The sequence below is a fragment of the Pituophis catenifer genome, unplaced genomic scaffold (assembly GCF_029215685.1).
Source record: "Pituophis catenifer annectens isolate HBS135680 unplaced genomic scaffold, rPitCat1.0.hap2 SCAF_1, whole genome shotgun sequence".
Classification (NCBI taxonomy): Eukaryota; Metazoa; Chordata; class Lepidosauria; order Squamata; family Colubridae; genus Pituophis; species Pituophis catenifer.
This window is the reverse complement of record NW_027256881.1, coordinates 1,960,056-1,979,640: the sequence shown is the minus strand read 5'-3', so window position 1 is coordinate 1,979,640 and position 19,585 is coordinate 1,960,056. Positions and strand designations below refer to the sequence as shown.

At 43.5% G+C, this 19,585-nt stretch overlaps 1 protein-coding gene across 1 annotated transcript in view; it reads right to left on the bottom strand.

Annotated features, from left to right (window-relative positions):
- BCAS3 (BCAS3 microtubule associated cell migration factor) overlaps positions 1–19,585 on the bottom strand; it is a 464,753-nt gene that overhangs the window by 201,647 nt on the left and 243,521 nt on the right. The window contains exon 15 of the mRNA XM_070931996.1: positions 18,710–18,974. Coding sequence (XP_070788097.1) covers positions 18,710–18,974 — 265 coding nt within the window. The remainder of the gene's footprint in view (positions 1–18,709; positions 18,975–19,585) is intronic.

The following is a 19,585-nucleotide window of genomic DNA, read 5'->3' as shown; positions in this document are numbered from 1 at the left end:
GGGCGGTATACAAATTGAATAAAATAAATAAATAAAAGAAAACTTAAAAACAATTCTTTTTAGCAACCGGTTCAAAGTTACGACGACACTGAAAAATTGACTTATGACCGGTTTTTCCACAGTTACGACCTTTGCAGCATCTCCATGGTCAGGTGATCAAATTTCAGGCGCTTTGGCGGTTGGTTCACACTTATGACGGTTGCTGTGTCCTAAGATCACCCCTTTTGCGACCTCCTGACAAGGAAAGTCATTGGGGAAGCCGGATTCACTTAAGAACCATGTTACTAACTTAATGACTGCAGCGACTCGCTTAACGAATGCGGCAAGAAAAGTCGTAAAATGAGGCAAAACTCACTTAACAAATAGGCAAGGAAGGTCATAAAAAGGGGCAAAACTCCAGTTTTGGTCACCACATTACAAAAAAAGATGTTGAGTCTTTGGAAAAAAAGTGTAAAGAAGAGCAACTAAGATGATCGAAGGCCTGGAGACAAAAACATACAAAGAACGGATGCAGGATTTGGGTTTGGCCAGTCTAATTAACTTTCTTAACAGCCTACAAGAATCCAAAGAATAAATAATCATAATTTTACTATGGTTGGCAGAAAGTCCAGAAGCAATTTGCAGAGAACTAAGATCCAGACGCGAAGGAGAGTGGACGAAGTTGTTCCCTGCAAATTGCCTCAGTTGGTGTTCCTCCTTAAATAGGCTAAGGGAGTGGCCAATTAGCCCCAAGCCTTACTCTCGAGGAGACCTCCTCCTGAGGAGCCACTCCTGCCTTTTGGCAGCTCTGCGTGCCCGTGCATCAAGAAGAGGCTCCTCCTCTTCTTCCTCTTCACCCATGGAAGCTTCTGGAGGTTCTGAAGGCCCTGGCTGAATCCCTGCCTCTGGCACCACATCTTCTCCAGCCTCCTCATTGTCCGACTCGAGTGCCAGCTGCACAGGCTGCTGGCGCAGCACCATGCCAGCCTCCTCGCTGTCGGAATCAGCTACTAGCTGCACAGGCCGCTGACGGGCCACAACAGTATTTGAGGGGCTGCCACAAAGAGGAGGGGGTCAACTTATTTTCCAAAGCACCTGAAGGCTAGACAAGAAACAACGGATGGAAACTAATCAAGGAGAGAAACTTAATATCGGCAAAGTCTCGGGTTCTACCCAATCCATCTCTACTGAATTGGCTGTATTTTCCTTGGGAGAGAAAATGGCCCCAGCCAAGCAAGAGATCATAAATAGGAATAACCAGGAAGGGCAGAGATTATGTGAATAGAATGATGGCTGGATTAAGTATTGGGGTGGGGGAAAAGAACGGGAGAAGGAAATCTATTTTCATAATTCACCCTGGGTGCTGAAGGGCATCTCTTTCCCCTGGTCTCCCAGCCGTTTTTGCTTTTACACTTAAGGATATATTTTGGCTCCGGATCAGAAACCCTGAGTCAGGTCATGAGAAGTGTCAAAGATTCATTTCCTTCGGATGGGAAAGGAGACCCATTTAGAGAGCTCCGAAAAAAACCACACAACGCAAACACATATACACACACACTTGCACAGACACACAGCTTGCTAGCCCTCTCTCGGCACCAAAGGAAAAACCAATAGAGGGATGTTGTTATTGTGGTCTATGCCTTGGAAACCCTCATAATTACATTCTGGGCTTGAAGCTAGTAATTTCCCCCTTTTCATCAATAGGGATCAAAGTTTTTAACTACCACCGGACCCAAAAAAAAGGGGGGAAGGAATTGCTAAGTTTATTTCTATGGAGACCCAAAATTATTTAATTTATCTGGATTCTTACTAGCCCTGGTCTAAAACGTAACCATGATAAAAGTTCTTGGTAACTTTTTCAACAGCAGGAAAGCCTTCTGAAAACACTACTAGATCAGAATAGAATAATGGAAAAACAGAGCTGGAAGGGATCTTGGAGGTCATCTAGTCCAACCCCCTGCTCAAACAGGAGACCCTATGACAGTGATGGCTAACCTTTTTGCCATCGCGTGCCAGGAGCGGGGGGAGCGCGGGGGGGGAGGGTGTCGCACGCATGCCCATACCCATAATTCTATGCACCTCGCCCCTGTGCATGCGTGCATGACCCCCCAACCCCCCGATCTTGGCACGCAATGGCCCGGTGGGCCCGTTTTTCTCTCTCCCCAGGCTCCAGGGCCTTTCTAGGAGTCTGGGGAGGGCAAAAACAGCCTTCCTCACCAGAAGCCCTCCGGAGGCTGAAAACAGCCTGTTTGCCAACTTCTGGTGGGACCGGAAGGCCTGTTTTTTGCTCTCCCCAGGCTCCAGAACCTTTCTAGGAGCTGAGCTCACGTGCCCACCAATATGGCTATGCGTGCCACCTATGGCACGCATGCCATAGGTTCGCCATCATGGTCCTATGACATTTCAGACAAGAGGCTGTCCAATCTTTTCTTTAAAACCTCCAGTGATGAAGCACCCACAACTTCTGGACGAAAGTTGTTCCATGGATTAATTGTTCTAACTGTCAAGAAATTTCCCACCCCATCCCATCCCTGTCACTCTGCTCGTAGGAATCCCAAGCGCACAAACCAGTAGTGAGTTGCCCCCGGTTCGCACCGGTTCTATAGAACCGGTAGTAAAACCGGCGGGAGGCTCCGCCCACCTACCCCGACATCATCAAAATGCTTCTGCACATGGGCAGAAGAACGCGCACGAAACAAGCGCACGGGTGCGGCCCCGTTGCGAACCGGTAGTAAAGGTAATAGAAACCACCCCTAGCACAAACCCACCAAATGATTGAAAGATCCCACCAGCCTGCCATTTGCCCACCCACCTCCAGAGTTACCCATTGCTCCATTGCATGTTTTAGCATGAGCCCAAGCTGGGCTATGTTTAGTTGGCATGAAGGCAGGAGGAAGTACACCTCTGAGCTTTTGAGGAGGTAACGCTACGAAGGGACCAACCTATTCTCCAAAGCACCTGAAGGCAGAACAAGAACTAACTGGGGGAAGATCATTAAAGGGGAATCCAATCTAGAACTAAGGAGAAATTTCCTGATAGTTAGAACATGCCTAGTTTAGTGAAAAGGACTAGGGGAGACATGATAGCAGTGTTCCAGTATCTCAGGGGCTGCCCCAAAGAAGAGGGAGTCAAGCTATTCTCCAAAGCACCTGAAGGCAGGACAAGAAGCAACGGATGGAAACTCATCAAGGAGAGAAGCAACCTAGAACTAAGGAGAAATTTCCTGAGGGTGAGAACAATTAACAATTAACTTAGCAACTGAACAACAAACAAACGTGATTCCACTCAGCTCTTCTCAAGACCGGCTAAAATTGGAGAGATGCTGCTGCTTATTTATGGAGCCAGTATTTCTATCAATCCCTGTGTGTTAGCCTCTTGTTCCTTCTAGAGTTTGCCTGCGAATGAAGATGTAATTAAGTTGGATGTCGAAAGAGCTGGAGCTTGCAAACAGAAAGAGTTGAGGCAGAATAAACTCGTGCCATCTCGTGTCCTGCATGGCAGAGGCAATTTATTCTACTAGCTGCAACACTTCAATCCCGTGGGCAGAGAACTAACATTTTAAGATTATTTGTGAAAAAGAAGTCACCCACGATTGCTAATTGGAAATGCTACTGGACAACGGCAAACTGGGTTCTTTTTTTTTCTTTTTTTTTAAATGTTACTTGCAATCTGAAAAAGGAGAAGGTAGCCGAGGCGAATTCTTTCCAAGGCGGACAAGTAAACAATTGCTCTGAGAACATTTCAAACAAGAAGTCAACAAGCAGCCTTCCGGTATCACCCAATGGCAAGATAAAACAGTATCGCTACCTCGTACATCATAAATCGACTGTCGGCCGAGGACTTCTCCTCAGCACTTGGGGCAAAGCTGGGGAAACACCACCCTCTAGAGGACGCTCAGTGCATCACGCCAATATTACCTTGAAAGAACAATTGCACTTCCCCAGGTAAAAGACCCAGGGATGGGTAAGGAAGGCAATTCTGCTGACTTAAAATGGAATTCCTTTTTTAGTCGGATCGTCTCCAGATACGTAGGGAACTGCGACTCCCAGAATCCCCCACCACCTCTGGCCTCCTCAATCAAGCATGACCTTGAGGCACCCCAACTGAAGTGCCTGGATCCTGCAGGCCCTCTGAGAGTTAGATCTTGATTATTTGCTGATGTAATGGAGGAAAAAGCACTACTGAAAACTCTCCAAGTTTCTAGTGTTCTGCCTTTAGTGGCCACAGCTCATCTACCTCTCGCTTTCCTGCACCCACGCTGACATTAGGATTACAAGGGGTTAAGGTTCACAAGCACTCGGAAAACGCTGAGATATGATATAAGCGTTCCTACCAAGATCAAGAGGGGTCTTATGAATGAATGAACCCTAATCCATCTGGAGTTCTCAGATGGAAATCTCACTGACCTCAAAAGCAACTTTCTAAAAATATACAGGTAGTCCCCAACTTAATTCGTTTAGTGTCGGTTTGAAGGTACAACGGCACTGGGAAAAGTGACTGATGACCTTTATTCACCCTGACGACCATTGCAGCATCCCTCATGGTCATGTGATCAAAATTCGAACGCTTGGCGACTGCCATGGATTTATGACGGTTGCATTGTCCTGGGGTCATGTGATCCATCTTTTGCCACCTTCTGATAAACGACGTCAATGGGGAAAGCCAGAGTCACTCAACAACCATGTGACTAACAACCGCAGCAACTCACTTAACAACCGTGGCGAGGAAGGTCGTAAAATGGGAGGAAACCTCAACACTGTCAAACTATTTACTAAGTCTGCACTACTATTAATCTTCTCATCGTTCCTATCACCCATCTCCTCCAACTTACGACTATGACTATAACTTTGTTGCTTGTATCCTTACGATTTATATTGATATCGTTTCCCGATTGCTTATTTGTACCCTATGACCATCATTAAGTGTTGTACCTTATGATTCTTGACGAACGTAGCTTTTCTTTTTATGTACAATGAGAGTGTATGCACCAAAGACAAATTCCCTGTGTGTCCAATCACACTTGGCCAATAAAAAATTCTATTCTATTCTATTCTATTCTATTCTATTCTATTCTATTCTATTCTATTCTATTCTATTCTATTCTATTCTATTCTATTCTATTCTTCGATTGCTTATTTGTACCCTATGACTATCATTAACCCACTTTTTCCAGCAAGCCGGGCTGGCTTAAGAAGAAATTTTTAAATTTTTTAAATGTTTTAATTGGTTTGTGATTTTTAAATTTTTGGGCCAAATTTATATATATTTTAATTGTTCTTAATATTTGTAGTTTATGTTCTTAATTCTGGCTGTGCACCGCCCTGAGTCCTTAGGGAGAAGGGCGGTATATAAATTGAAAAATAAATAAATAAATAAATAAAGTGTTGTACCTTATGATTCTTGATGAACGTAGCTTTTCTTTTATGTACACCGAGAGCGTGTGCACCAAAGACTAATTCCTTTTGTGTCCAATCACACTTGGCCAATAAAAAATTCTATTCTATTCTATTCTAACTGTTTTGCTTAGCAACGGAAGTTTTGGGCTCAGTTGTTGTTGAGGACTACTTATACAGTACTTCAAAAATGATGATGGAGGCATTAGAGAACATCTGGTCCACATATGGACCAGAAGATAGTGAAGTCCTTGTAGACATCTTGTACTGTATGAACAAAGACCATGACTACTTTATATTTTCAGCTCTGGTCATCACAATACAAAAAAAAGATGTTGAGACCCTAGAAAGAGTAGAGGAAAGAGCAGGAAAAATAATAAGGGATGTGGAGGCTAAACGCACAAGGAAGAAGTGAGATAACTGGGTATGTATGTCTAGTCTTGATGAAAAGAAGAACTAGGGGAGACATGATAACAGTGTTCCAGTATCTCAGGGGCTGCCACAAAAGAAGAGGGAGTCAAACTATTCTCCAAAGCACCTGAAGGAAGGACTAGAAGCAATGGATGGAAACTAATCAAGGAGAGAAGCAACTTAGAACTAAGGAGGAATTTCCTGACAGTGAGAACAATTAATCAGTGGAACAACTTGCCACCAGAAGTTGTGGGTGCTCCAGCGCTGAAGGTTTTTAGAAGAGATTGGATAACCACTTGTCTGGAAGGGTCTCCTTGTCCAAAATGGTATAGGGTCTCCTTCTAGTCCAACAGAGGGTTGGACTAGAAGACCTCCAAGGTCCCTCCCAACCCTATTATTTTACGTTCCTCTTATGGGATTAAAAAACTTCTTGGAGGCTCAGGACCGCTTCAGCATGCATATGGCACTGCATGCATGATAAGGTGCTATGCAATTATAGAAATATTATCCATCATGGAAATATTTGGTAAGTGATGTTTGGACTGCACTCCACACTCTTGACATGTCTAAAAGCTCAAAGGAGTTTTTAATAGACCAGTTGGGAAGGCAGGGAACACGTCTGCTAAAAGTAGGAGGATTTGGGGGGGGAGGGAGAGGGGGGTTCAGCCAGTGGTGGAATTCAATTATTTTTACTACTGGTTCTGTGGGCGTGGCTTGGTGGGTGTGGCTTGGTGGGCGTGGCAGGGGAAGGATGCTGCAAAATCTCCATTCCCATCCCACTCCAGGGGAAGGATACTGCCAAATCTCCATTCCCTCCCCACTCTGGGACCAGCCAGAGGTGGTATTTGCCAGTTCTTCGAACCAGTCAAAATTTCCACTACCGGTTCTCCAGAACCTGTCAGAACCTGCTGGATTTTACCCCTGGGTTCAGCCCAAAACTGGACTAGTGCCACTGTCAAAAGGAGACAAAACCAAACGATATTCTCAAACTTTCGGTGAACAATGCAAGAGGAGATCCAATGAAAAAAGGCTGGAGACAGATCTCCCTGGACTGTTCAACCAAGTAACTGTTTTTTACCGGTTTGGATATTCAATGCAACAGAGGGGAAGGGGGGAAATAAGCTAATTTTCTGGTATTTCTGCTATGCTCTTGTTCTTTTTTTTTCTTTTTCTTTTTTTTTGCAATAATGATTTGTCTCTGCTAAGTTCTACAAAGGTGGTGGTGTGAGTGAATGTTACTTAAATGAGGAAGCCGATCTGTTTTCCAGGCACGGGACAGAAGCTTTTAAGCCTGCTTTCCCATAGGAATCGTGCTAGAAGAGGATGGGAATTTGGGCGGAGTGACAGAGAGAGACACTGCAGGCCTGCTGAGATTTGTATGTTTATCAAACTTCTGGATTTTGTCCTCATTTTCTCGCTCTCTCGGTATTTTTTTTCCTCTCCGACACATCACACAAATCTCTATGGAGAATCTCAAGCTTCTTGGATGGGAAGCAAAATGTTTTTAAAGGGGGGGGGAACCCCCAAGAAAGTTCAGTTGCCTTTTGGGGGAAAAAAGCACCTTTGGGGCAGATCAACACAAACAGGTGAGCAAAAGATTCCTCCTCGCTTTACAGGAAATTTGGTGAAATGATTCAAAAGAATTATTCCGCAGTACGGGCTGAAGATTAAACTTGCTGTTCCCGTTCCAGTAAAAATAAAAATACTTAATTTACAAAACATGTTAAAAAAATAAATCCCTAGTCTTTTTTTTTAGTTTTCAGAAAAAGTCCTCAATGGTACTTAGCCCCTAAATAAAAGTAGCGCATTATTGAAGAGGGTTAAAATTCACTCGAGAAGCTGTAGACAAACAACCACCTTTTTTTTTTTTTTTTTAGTAAGATCCACATATTGAAAAACTGAAAAACACGTCGTGAAAATTCAAAGAACTTGTGCATCGGCACCAGAGGATCCCATAAGCAGGATAGCTACAGGACATAATGTGATGGTGATATTCCAGATGTTGCAATGATGAGAGAGAGAGACACCCATATCACAGATGTTGTGATGGAGAGAGAGGGGGGGATGGATAGGTGATGACAAATAAGCAGGCAGGCAGGCAGATAAATGATAGAAGATGGATAGAGATAGATAGATAGATAGATAGATAGATAGATAGATAGATAGATAGATAGGCAGGCAGGCAGGCAGATAAATGATAGAGGATGGATAGAGATAGATAGATGATAGATAGATAGATAGATAGATAGATAGATAGATAGATAGATAGAGGGACAGACAGACGGACGGATGAACAGACAGATGACGATAGAAGATGAATAGAGATAGATAGGCAGGCAGGCAGGCAGGCAGACAGATAGAGGGACAGGCAGGCAGAGATAAATATGGATGGATGGATGTAGTTGAATAGATAGATAAACAGACAGACAGACATTGATAGTGGGAGGATGGATGGGTGGATGGATGGACAGACGGATGGACGGACAGGCAGACAGATGGATAATCTGTCTTGCTGTGAATGCCTGTTTAAAATGAGGAAAGAAAAAATAAACAGGGAGATCCTTAATCTGGACCTGGATAAAATCTGGTCAATTTCATTACTTGAGAATTATTATTTAGTCTTTCTATGCTGCCTCATCATGGTAGGGGCGGAGAGGGGAGGCGTTCCTGAGAAGGATGAAGCCCACCAGGTGTATATACAGGTACCCTTGAACGAATCCACTGCACATTCCCCTCTTGCACATCGGTGAATTTAAATAGACTGCATTTGGACATTGCATCAGGACATGTAAAAAACAAAAACGCAACATCGTTTTTAGAGTTAGGAAAGATATACCGAGAACGGCAGCATCAGCTGCAATGCAATCAATGACTAAATCGTATCAATTCAACTTTGCAGACAACCCCTTAATATGACAATTATGCAAGTTTGGGCTCCAACTTAGACTCGATGAGGAAGGTGAGAAGGTAGGCAAGTTTTATGATCAAGTTCATCAAAGAGCATGCAAGAATTTCCCGTTTGATCTTCCATCGGAGACTGGAATGCCAACGTCGGAAAACACTGCTGATTATAAAGCCTACAAAAATGCAGTGAAGCAGGAGAAGATCTTAAGTGTCGACGGAGATCGTCAAGTCATCCAGGTCATGGTTGTCTCCAAAGATGATTTTTTCCCCCAAAGAACTGAAGGAAGCTTCTCGGATGAGAAGCAAAACGTCTTCAAGGAAAAACGAAGACCGGTTGCCATTTGAAAAAGCACCTTTGGGGGAAGGTCTGAGCCAATCCAATGGTTTCTTCATTGCTTACAGAGTCTTCCAGTAACGAAAGTAATGCTTATGTACACGCACATCAACAGATGGAGTGAAAACAGCTATCCGAAACGCCTGTGTTATTTGTAAGAGGAGATGGAACAATTCAGTTAACAGTAAAGACCCAGCCAGGGACTTGAGTGTGGAACAAATCGCAAATTGTTCGTGTGCAATTTCCAAATTAAGCCAAAGGAGAAAGGAGAAAGGAGAAGAAAGCCAACCAGAGTTTCACAATATGATCTTGACCTTATAATCATCATTTCAGAAAAGAACATCAGGAATCACTTTGAAGTCCTTGAACTTCATGGGTGGAAAACCAGAGAAACTATGGAGAGGAATCAAAGTTGTTCGAGAGGAATGTGAAAAGGAAAAAAAAGAAAAGAAAAGAAAAGACTGCCGGAGATGAAGGAACAGAAGAAAACGGATATCAGAACAAACCGTGAAAATTGCCAAGCGAAGAAGAGAAGCTAAAGCCAAGAAAGACAACATTTCAAAAAGCTTAAGCTTGTTAGAAGAGGGGGGAAAAGGGATCTTGTAACAAGATGGAAACAGGAACAGAAAAACTATCTTCTTAAAGATCCTTGAAAGAGCGTGAAGAAAAGCAACAAAGACGATAAAGGAGCTGGAGGCTAAATCATATGATGAATTGTTGAGATAGAGTTACCGTGTTTTCCCCAAAATAAGACCGGGTCTTATCTTAATTTTTGCTCCAAAAGACGCATTATGGCTCATTTTCCGGTTAGGTCTTATTTTGGGGGAAATACGGTACTAAACGCCTCCGTCTGGTTGACGATCTTAACTGGGGCTTATTTGGGGGGGTAGGGCTTATATTGCGAGCATCCTGGGGGGGGGAATCATGCTAGGGCTTATTTTCCTGTTGGGTCTTATTTTCGGGGAAACGGGGTAAGTACGTTTAGCCTTTTCAAGAGAAGGATTGTGGGTTCGTGGCGATTTTCCTCCAGTACTTGAGGGGCTATCCTAGAGAAGAGGAGGTCAACCTATTCTCCAAAGCATCTGAGAGCAGGACAAGGAGTAACAGATGGAAAAGCTTATCAGAGATCCAGAGACTCTGAGGCCCTAGAAAGACTGCTGAGGAGAGCAACAACGATGATTAGGGCCCTGGAGGATAAAACATATGAAGAACGGTTGCAGGAATTGGAGATGTCTAGTCTAGAGAAGAGAAGGACGAAGGCAGTCTTCCAATTTTGGAGGGGCTGCCCTAAAGAAGAGGGAGTCAACCTATTCTCCAAAGCCCCTGAAGGCAGGGCAAGAAGCAACGGATGGAAACTAATCAAGGAGAGAAGCAACCTGGAACTGAGGAGAAATTTCCCGACAGTGAGAGCCATTAATCAGTGGAACAGCTTGTCTCCCAATGCTGTGACTGTTCCATCATGGGAGCTTTTCAAAAATAGACTGGACAACTCTTTGACCAGGATTGGATAAGATCTCCTTCCTTGCTCCAACACTGGGGGTGTTTAAGAAGAGATGGGACAACTACTGTGTTTCCCCAAAAATAAGACCCAACCAGAAAGTAAGCCCTAGCATGATTTTTCAGGATGCTCGTAATATAAGCCCTACCCCAAAAATAAGCCCTAGTTAAGATTGTTAGCCAGAGGGGTGCATTTAGTACCATATTTCCTCCAAATGCATCCTTTGGGGAAAAAATTAATATAAGAGCCTGTATTATTTTTGGAGAAATAGGGTAGTTATCTGAAATGGTAAAAAGTTTCCTGCTTGAGCAGGAGGTTGGACTGGAAGACCTCTGAGGTCCTTTCCAGGCCTATGATTCTATGTTCTATGACAGTGTTTCTCAACCTTGGTAGCTTGAAGATGGGCGGACTTCAACTCCCAGAATCCCCCAGCCAGCAGCCACCCATCTTCAAGCTACCAAGGTTGAGAAACACTGTTCTATGATCTTCACGCTCTCGAGGAAGTTCCAGCTGGTATGCTAAAGGAGACCGATGGACAGGTGGAGGACAACTCTGAAGTTCTATACAGGTAGACCTCAACTTAAACAACAGTGCACTTAGTGATCACTCAAAGTTACAACAGCACTGAAAAAGTGACTTATGACCATTTTTCACACTTACGACCGACGCAGCATTTTTTTACATTTGGATACTTGACAACTGACTCACGTTTATGATGGTTGCAGTGTCCCGGAGTCGTATGATCCCCTTTAGCGACTTTCTGGTAATGGGGAAACCAGATTCACCTAACAACCGTGTTACTAATTTAACAACTGATATGATTCAATTAACAAATGTGGCAAGGAAAGTCGTAAAAGAGCCTTGGTAGTACAGTGGTTTAATGCACCCTGTTATTAACACAGCTGCCTGCAATTTCTGCAGGTTCGAATCTCACCAGGCTCAAGGTGGACTCAGCCTTCCATCCTTTCTAAGGTAGGTAAAATGAGGACCCAGTTTGTGGGGGCAATAAGCTGACTTTGTATAAAATATACAAAAGAATGAAGGCTATTGCTTAACGCATTGTAAGCCGCCCTGAGTCTCCGGAGAAGGGCGGCATATAAATCAAATTAAAAAATAAAATAAAATAAAATAAAACGGGGCCAAATTCACTTAACAAATTTCTCACTTAGCTACATAAATTTTGGGCTCAATTGGAGTCGTCGTAAGTTGAAGACTACTTATATAGCAGAACTGTCAATATCTAAGAAATTCCCCATTTAAAAGAACCTCTACTCTGGTCATTACCATGTGAGAAAACTACAGGAACTTTCTGGAATATTGATAGAAACAGGGCAGGCACAAAAAGTTTTACCAAACTATAAAAGCAAATCTGGAAAACAACACAGTTATCAACAGTTGGAAGAGGTCAGTCTCTTCTTAAAAGCCTCCAGTGATGGAGCAACCACAACTTCTGAAGGCAAGTCGTCCCACTGGTTAATTGTTCCCATTGTCATTGTTCATTATGGGAATTTAGGACACAAAAATTGGCCCTTCCCATCTGTACAACCGTTTTAGTTCACAGAAGGACGAGTTCAGCATTTCTCAACCATAGCACCTTTTAAGATGAGTGGACTTCAACTCCCAGAATCCTACATAGCTGGCTGGGGAATTCTGGGAGTTGAAGTCCACACATCTTAATGTTGATAAGGTTGAGAAACGGTGGACTAGCTCGTTGGCCTTGAAACTGACCCTGAATCCAGTTTGACAATCCCACCAAATCCCACACAGACACCATATCAGGGTGGGATTAAATCAGTCCAAACAATGAAATAGAAGCCAGGGTGGCTTTAACGGGTGCAAGGAAGTTATCTCTTATCATCAGATATCTATTAACCATTTCCTTTACCATTTTCCTGCCCGGAGAAGACAAATGAGGACAGCGCCAACAATGATTCATTCATTGTCCAATGGATCCCCATTCCCCATAAAAGGTTTATATTGCACAAGTAAACAATTTAGAGATGGCCTGAGAAGAAAACATAAATACGTGGCTTCCCCGCTGAATCCAGAAGACGAAAGGAAGAAGGGGGAGGAAGAAAACATGACAAGAACATCCTGACTGGGTCTAGAGATCTTGGTTCTTGGGATCCTAGACTTGAGTTGAGATGGCAAGGCAACTTGGTGTCACCAGAAACATGGCAGGAGCCCAACCTGATGGGCAAAAGGCCAGCAGCTCTTCCGAGTCTCAAGACACAAAGCAGCTGTCCATGGAGGCCAACATCCTGTTTCCCAGAACAGGAGCCAGATGCCTTCAGGAAGAACACATCCAAGACAGGAAGACAAAGGTTTCCTTTGGGCATCAGCAGTCAACATTACAGCTATATAATATCTGAACATGGAGGTTCCATCCACTCCTAACATCCATGAGCAATAGGAACTTGAAAACTGCCCTTGATGGATCTGCTCTGGTAGAAGGGACATCCTATCCGGCATCCTCTTTCCAAAAGTAGCTAACGATAAATTTCGGTGAAGACCAAGAAAATATTTATCCATTTTCAATTTCTTTACCATATTTATATCTCGCGTTTCTCTGGTTAAACTAGCCCAATCGTCCTTGGATCTCTTAACCTAGAACCTCCACTGAACCAGTTTTGGTCACCAGGTTATTTAAAAAAAGATGTTGAGGCTCTGGAAAGAGTGCAGAAAAGAGCAACAAAGATGATTAGGGGACTGGAGGCAAAAACATACGAAAAAGGGTTACAGGAATTGGGTATGTCTAGTCTAGAGAACAGAAGGACTAGGGGTGACACGAAAGCAGTCTTCCGATATTTGGAACAGTAAATTGGTCGGCAAAATGAGAAGTCAGATTGTTGGGGACCACTTAGAGGGGGCTGTGAAGCACTGTGACATAGTATATAAGTGCTATTGCTTTTTGTAGGGAATATTTTAACTTGGATTCTTGCACTGACTGGGTATATATGTGGAAACTCAGACGAATGGTTGTCCAATCTCTTCTTAAAAACTTCCAGTGTTGGAGCATTTTCAATTTCTGGAGGCAAGTTGTTCCACTGATTAATTGTTCCCACTGTCAGGAAATTTCTCCTTAGTTCTAAGTTGCTTCTTTACTTAATGTGTTTCCATCCACTACTTCTTGTCCTGCCCTCAGGTGCTTTGGAGAATAGCTGGACTCCCTCTTCTTTGGGGCAGCCCCTGAGATACTGGAACACTGCTACCATGTCTCCCCTAGTCCTTCTTTTCATCAGACTAGACATACCCAGTTCCTGCAACCGTACTTCATATGTTTTAGCCTCCAGTCCCCTAATCATCTTCGTTGCTCTTCTCTGCACCCTTTCTAAAGTCTCAACATCTTTTTTACATCGTGGTGACCACAACTGGATGCAATATTCCAAGTGTGGCCTTACCAAGGCATTATAAAGTGATATTAACATTTCACAGGATTTTGATTCTATCCCTCTGTTGATGCAGCCTAGAACTGTGTTGGCTTTTTTGGCAGCTGCGACACACGGATGGCTCATATTTAAATGGTTGTCCACTAGGACTCCAAGAACCCTCTTGCAGTTAGTACTATTGAGCAATGTACCATCTATACCGTACCTGTGCATTTCGTTTTTCTTGCCTAAATGTAGACCCTTACTTTGGCTTAAAGGCCCCTTCCAATGATGCAATAGATGAACTATTTTTTTGCATAGCTTCTACCGGTTTTGCAAGGGCCCTCATTCCACCCCTGAAAAGTTGGCTCACGTTAATCAAATCCAAACGAAACTTTCTCAGACAATTCTTCGCTATCCAACCATTGCATCTGTTTACAGAGGCAAAGCTTCCCTATGTGCTTGGAAAGCCAATAAAGGCAACAATTTACTGTACTTCCCCTTGACAGAAAGCAGACCCCACCGTGGATGAAAGCTGAAGACACTGATCCCTCCTTCCTGTCCACTCTGTGATGTCAGGAGTAAAAAATGATTGGATGTGTTAAAATCACCTTAAGGCAACCCTTGTGCCTGTTTCAAGTATGTCGCACTTGATGGCTGAGTGGTAATTAATTGTAAAGACTATTGGGGATAAACGAGAGAAAAGAAATCTTGTTTGATTACCTTGAAAAGGGATCTGTTGGCTCCTTTAATACGTCAAAAAAAAGAAGAAGAAGAAGAAGAAGAAGCCTCCACGGCTGATACTTTTAACAGGTTTTGAGGATGAAAATGTTTTTTTTGGGGCCACCAAAAAGGAGGCCATTTAAGGAACAAATAGGTTTGGGAGGTCTGTTTTTCTCACAGTGAATCTTGAGGTCCAGCCCATTGAAGCAGCAGCCTCCAAGGTGACTTCACTGATTTTGGAAGCAAAAGCATTTCAGGTTTGGTTAATACTTGGGTGAGAAGCAACCAAGACCTTTCAGCTAGACTGGAAAGCAACAGACACACTAGAAGAAGGAAAATGGAAAACCGCTTCAGCACTGGGGATGTAAAACTATATGGAGGTGGCCGTGAGGTTACTTGGCATTCAAATCTAACCTGAAGGAGAACGTTCACATTTTATCAGGATTTATCATCCACAAAAGGGACGTGGTGGCTCAGTAGCTAAGACGCTGAGCTTGTTGATCAAAAGGTCGGCAGTTCAGTGGTTCGAATCCCTAGTGCTGCGTAACGGGGTGAGCTCCCGTTCCTTGTCCCAGCTTCTGCCAACCTAACAGTTCGAAAGCAGGTAAAAATTGCAAGTAGAAAAAATAGGGACCACCTTTGGTGGAAAGGGAACAGTGTTCTGTGCGCCTTTGGCGTTGAGTCATGCCGGCCACATGACCACGGAGACGTCTTTGGGCAGCGCTGGCTCTTCAGCTATGAAACGGAGATGAGCACTGCCCCCTAGAGTCAGGAACGACTAGCACATATGTGCAAGGGGAACCTTTACCTTTTCATTCACAAACTGGATGTCAGTTACAAATAGCTCAACAAGGTGATTAGACTCATGGAATGAAGTTAAGCTGAATGAAGTTAAGCTGAATGAAGTAAATTTTGTTCTTGGCACCAGAAATGAATGAAAACAATCTTCATCATTGTTAAGAATACTTCTCCTCTCTGTCTCTCTTTCTGTCTGCTCCTTCCCACATCCCTGTTTCTTTCCCTATTTCTTTCTTCTTATCTCTCTTTCTCTCACACACTTTTTCTCCTTCCTTCCTTCCTTCCTTCCTTCCTTCCTTCCTTCCTTCCTTCCTTGTCTGCCTGCTACTCTCTCTCTTTCTCTCTCTCTTTTCCCTAATGAAAATACCATTTCATACATCTGCTGTAGTGGATTCTAGTCCACAAAGCTTATGCCAGAACATTTCAAAGATGCCACCATCCAGTCAGAGCTGAAGAAGCTTCTTGGATGAGAAGCAAAATGTCTTTCATAGAAAAACCAGAAAGTCCAGTTGCCTCTTGGGGAAAAAAAAAAAGCATCTTTGAGACAACCATGATCTAGATGACGGAGAATCTCCATAGACACTTATGCCAAAACAAAAAAAAACCCACAAGTTTTGCAAGCTAACCATTTTGTTTAATGAACCAGAATCTATTTTTATTTTATTTTATTAATAATATACACGGCACATTTAGGACAAACAGCAGGTCCTTGCGTTAGCAACCCAATATTTGAAAAGGAGAGGAAGTGGAGGAAAAAACAGTAAAAGTTAAATAATGGAATATGTATCTATTCTATGGGTAGGAGAAGAATCCCTGTAGCTATTGTTATCCTTCTCCACAAATAGCAAAAGGCGGAATAAAAGTATATAAATGGGAAATCCTGTATCTTTGCACAATTTATATATAACCTTGGCTTACGGTACTTGGAGTGGAATGATAATTCTCGAGCAAGTGGCTGCATTCAACCAAAGCTATTCAGAAATAGTCCCATTGTTCAATCACACTATTTTGAAAGCAGCCCAGGAATAACGATAAGAACGTCTGAACAGATCCAACCGGTCCTTTGCGTTCGTCTTTTCTTTGAATTTGTCTTTCAAGCCTTCTTGCAAAATCAGCCACCTTTATTTACAGGAAGTCGCTTAAACATCCATCTCTGACTGGCAAGCAATAGGGCTATGAGGTAACCACCTCAAACATGCTAACAAAGCGGCCGATAAAATAAAACCTAAGAGCAGGCTCTCGATATCTGTTTTATGGATGGGCAATTAATGTTTAATGGCATCTATTAAGAACATCTACGTTTCCGAAGCTAACTTCGATCTACGTTGGACACAAGAACCCGAGGTTCTTCATTCACTTCTATTAGCTTTTTTATTCAATTTTTCTAATTTTAACTTTTTTACTAGCAGATTTTTTTATTACTATTATTTCTTATTATATTATCAGCCCTCCAGAGTTGCTGTATCAGCGAGACGGGTGGCACAGAAGTTTTATAAACAAACAAACAAACAAGTCAACTCTTTGCTCTTGATTTCTAAATTTGTTTACTAGGGAGGGTATAACAAATAGCAATAGCACTTAGACTTATATACCGCTTCACAGTGCTTTTACAGCCCTCTCTAAGCGGTTTACAGAGTCAGCATGTTGCCCCCAACAATCTGGGTCCTCATTTGATCCACCTCGGAAGGATGGAAGGCAGAGTCAACCTTGAGCCAGTCAGGATCGAACTCCTGGCAGCGGGCGGAATAGGATTGGAGGACAGAGCAAGAAGCCTACAAGTTTAGCTCAACAGACAGAAGCACTGTAATTTAACACCAGCTGTCTGCAATTAAAGTAAGATCGAATCTCGCCAGGCTCAAGGTCGACTCAGCCTTCCATCCTTTCTAAGGTAGGTGAAATGAGGACCCAGTTTGTGGGGGGCAATAAGCTGACTTTGTATAAATATACAAAAGGATGAAGGCTATTGCTTAACGCATTGTAAGCTGCCCTGAGTCTCCGGAGAAGGGCAGCATATAAATCAAATTAAAAAAAAAAGTTGACACGTAGTAAACCATAATCCACTTTGGGTTCAAGTTTGCCCCCATTGCCTGAAAACCTCAATAAGAGCAATTAAGATGATTAAGGGCTCCGAGGCTAAAGCATATGAAAGAACAGTTGCAAGAACTGGGTATGCCCAGTCTAGAGAAATGGACTAGGGGGGAACATGATAGCAGTATTCCAGTATTTAAGGGACTGCCAAAAAGAAGAAGAGGGGGTCAACTTATTTTTCAAAGCACCTGAAGGCAGGACCAGAAGAAACAATGAATGGAAACTGATCAAGGAGAGAAGCAACCTGGAATTAATTTCCTAACAGTAAGGGCAATTAACCAATGGAACAGCTTGCCACCAGAAGTCGTGGGTGCTTCATCACTGGAAGTTTTTAAGAAGAGACTGGAGAAGATTTGTCTGAAATGGTCTAGGGTCTCCTGCTTGAGTAGGGGGTTGGACTAGAAGACCTCCAAGGTCCCTTCCAACTCTATTCTGATTGATATTGACACGTAGCATTGACACGCAAAATGTGTATGCATGCATTATCTGTACTTAAGTACTACCTGTATTTAAGACATAATTTTGGTCTCCTGTCTTGGTTGATGTGTGGATCCTTGATTGATTGATTGATTGATTGATTGATTGATTGATTGATTATGCCGCCCTTCTCTGGAGACTCAGGGCGGCTTACAATGCATTAAGCAATAGCCTTCATACTTTTGTATATACCTGCTTAGTAGGGTTTTCGCCCCCCCCCCCCAAAGCGGTGTTCTTTTTTATACAAAGTCAGCTTATTGCCCCCACAATCCGGGTCCTCATTTTACCTATCTCGGAAGGATGGAAGGCTGAGTCAACCTTGAGCCTGGTGAGATTTGAACTTGCAGTAATTGCAGGCAGCTGGTGCTACTTAACAGCACTTTAGTCTGCTGCGCCACTAAGGGTCTTGATTGTTTTAATCCTGGTTATCTTTGGGGTAGTATGTTTTCGTTTTGTGTCGTTGTCATTGTTTTGTGTTTGCATTGGTTAAGTCGGCCAGAATAGAATAGAACAACAGAGTTGGAAGGGACCTTGGAGGTCTTCTAGTCCAACCCCCTGCTTAGGCAGGAAACCCTACACCACTTCAGACAAATGGCGATCCAACATCCTCTTAAAAACATCCAGTGTTGGAGTATTCACAACCTCTGGAGGCAATCTATAGGAGAGGGAGTCCATCATAAATTTAAACAAACCAACAAACGATTCTTCCGCATCTGTTTTTCAAAGGGGGGCTTACCATGGAGAGGGGAGCCAGATGGGCTGCTGGAAAGGCCCGGCACGGGACTGCAGCGCCCTCCTTGTTTGGTAGTCAGCTCTTGTTCGATCTCCTCCAGCCCCGCGCTCTTCTGGAAGCGGCTCATGCGGTTTACGACCCGGGGTGAGAGGTGCGTCCGAACACAGGGCTGCCCTCCGTAGGGGTTGATGGGGAAGACGTGGGTGGTGCCTCGGAGGGTGCTGACCGCCACCCACCGGCAGTCGTGGCTGAACGCGATGTCTTGCACCTGGAGAGAGGAACAGGGGCGAGAGGATGTCATGTGGGGCGGGTATAAAATATGAAGGCGAATCGATCAAGCGGAATGTCAGGTTTCAATGTCATCTCAAATAAATTGCACTCCCAAACAATTAATCTTTGCTGAAATATTCCATTTATTGAGTACGACAGATCTGGCCCCGACTTCGTCGTAGCCAATACTAACCCTATGACCCCCCAATCCCTTCCCTTTCCGTTCCCCAATTCTCATCTTCTCATTGGCCATCTTCCAAGTCAAGTCTCCCCAGCTTCTGACCTCAGCCCACAGGAATGTCTCCCTCCCATCCCATCTCCTAGGGGATATTATCTACAGAGAAAATAAGTAGGTGAAAAGTCAAGCCTCGTCTCCTCCTTTTTATGGCAGCATCAGAATGCTGACACGGAATATTTGTAGCTCATGGTTGAAATGAGGCAGGGGTGAAATCCAAAATTTTTCCCTACCGGTTCTGTGGGCGTGGCTTGGTGGGTGTGGCAGGGGAAGGATACTGTAAAATCCCCATTCCCTCCCCACTCCAGGGGAAGGATATTGCAAAATCTCCATTCCCACCCCGCTCTGGGGCCAAACAGAGGTGGTATTTGCTG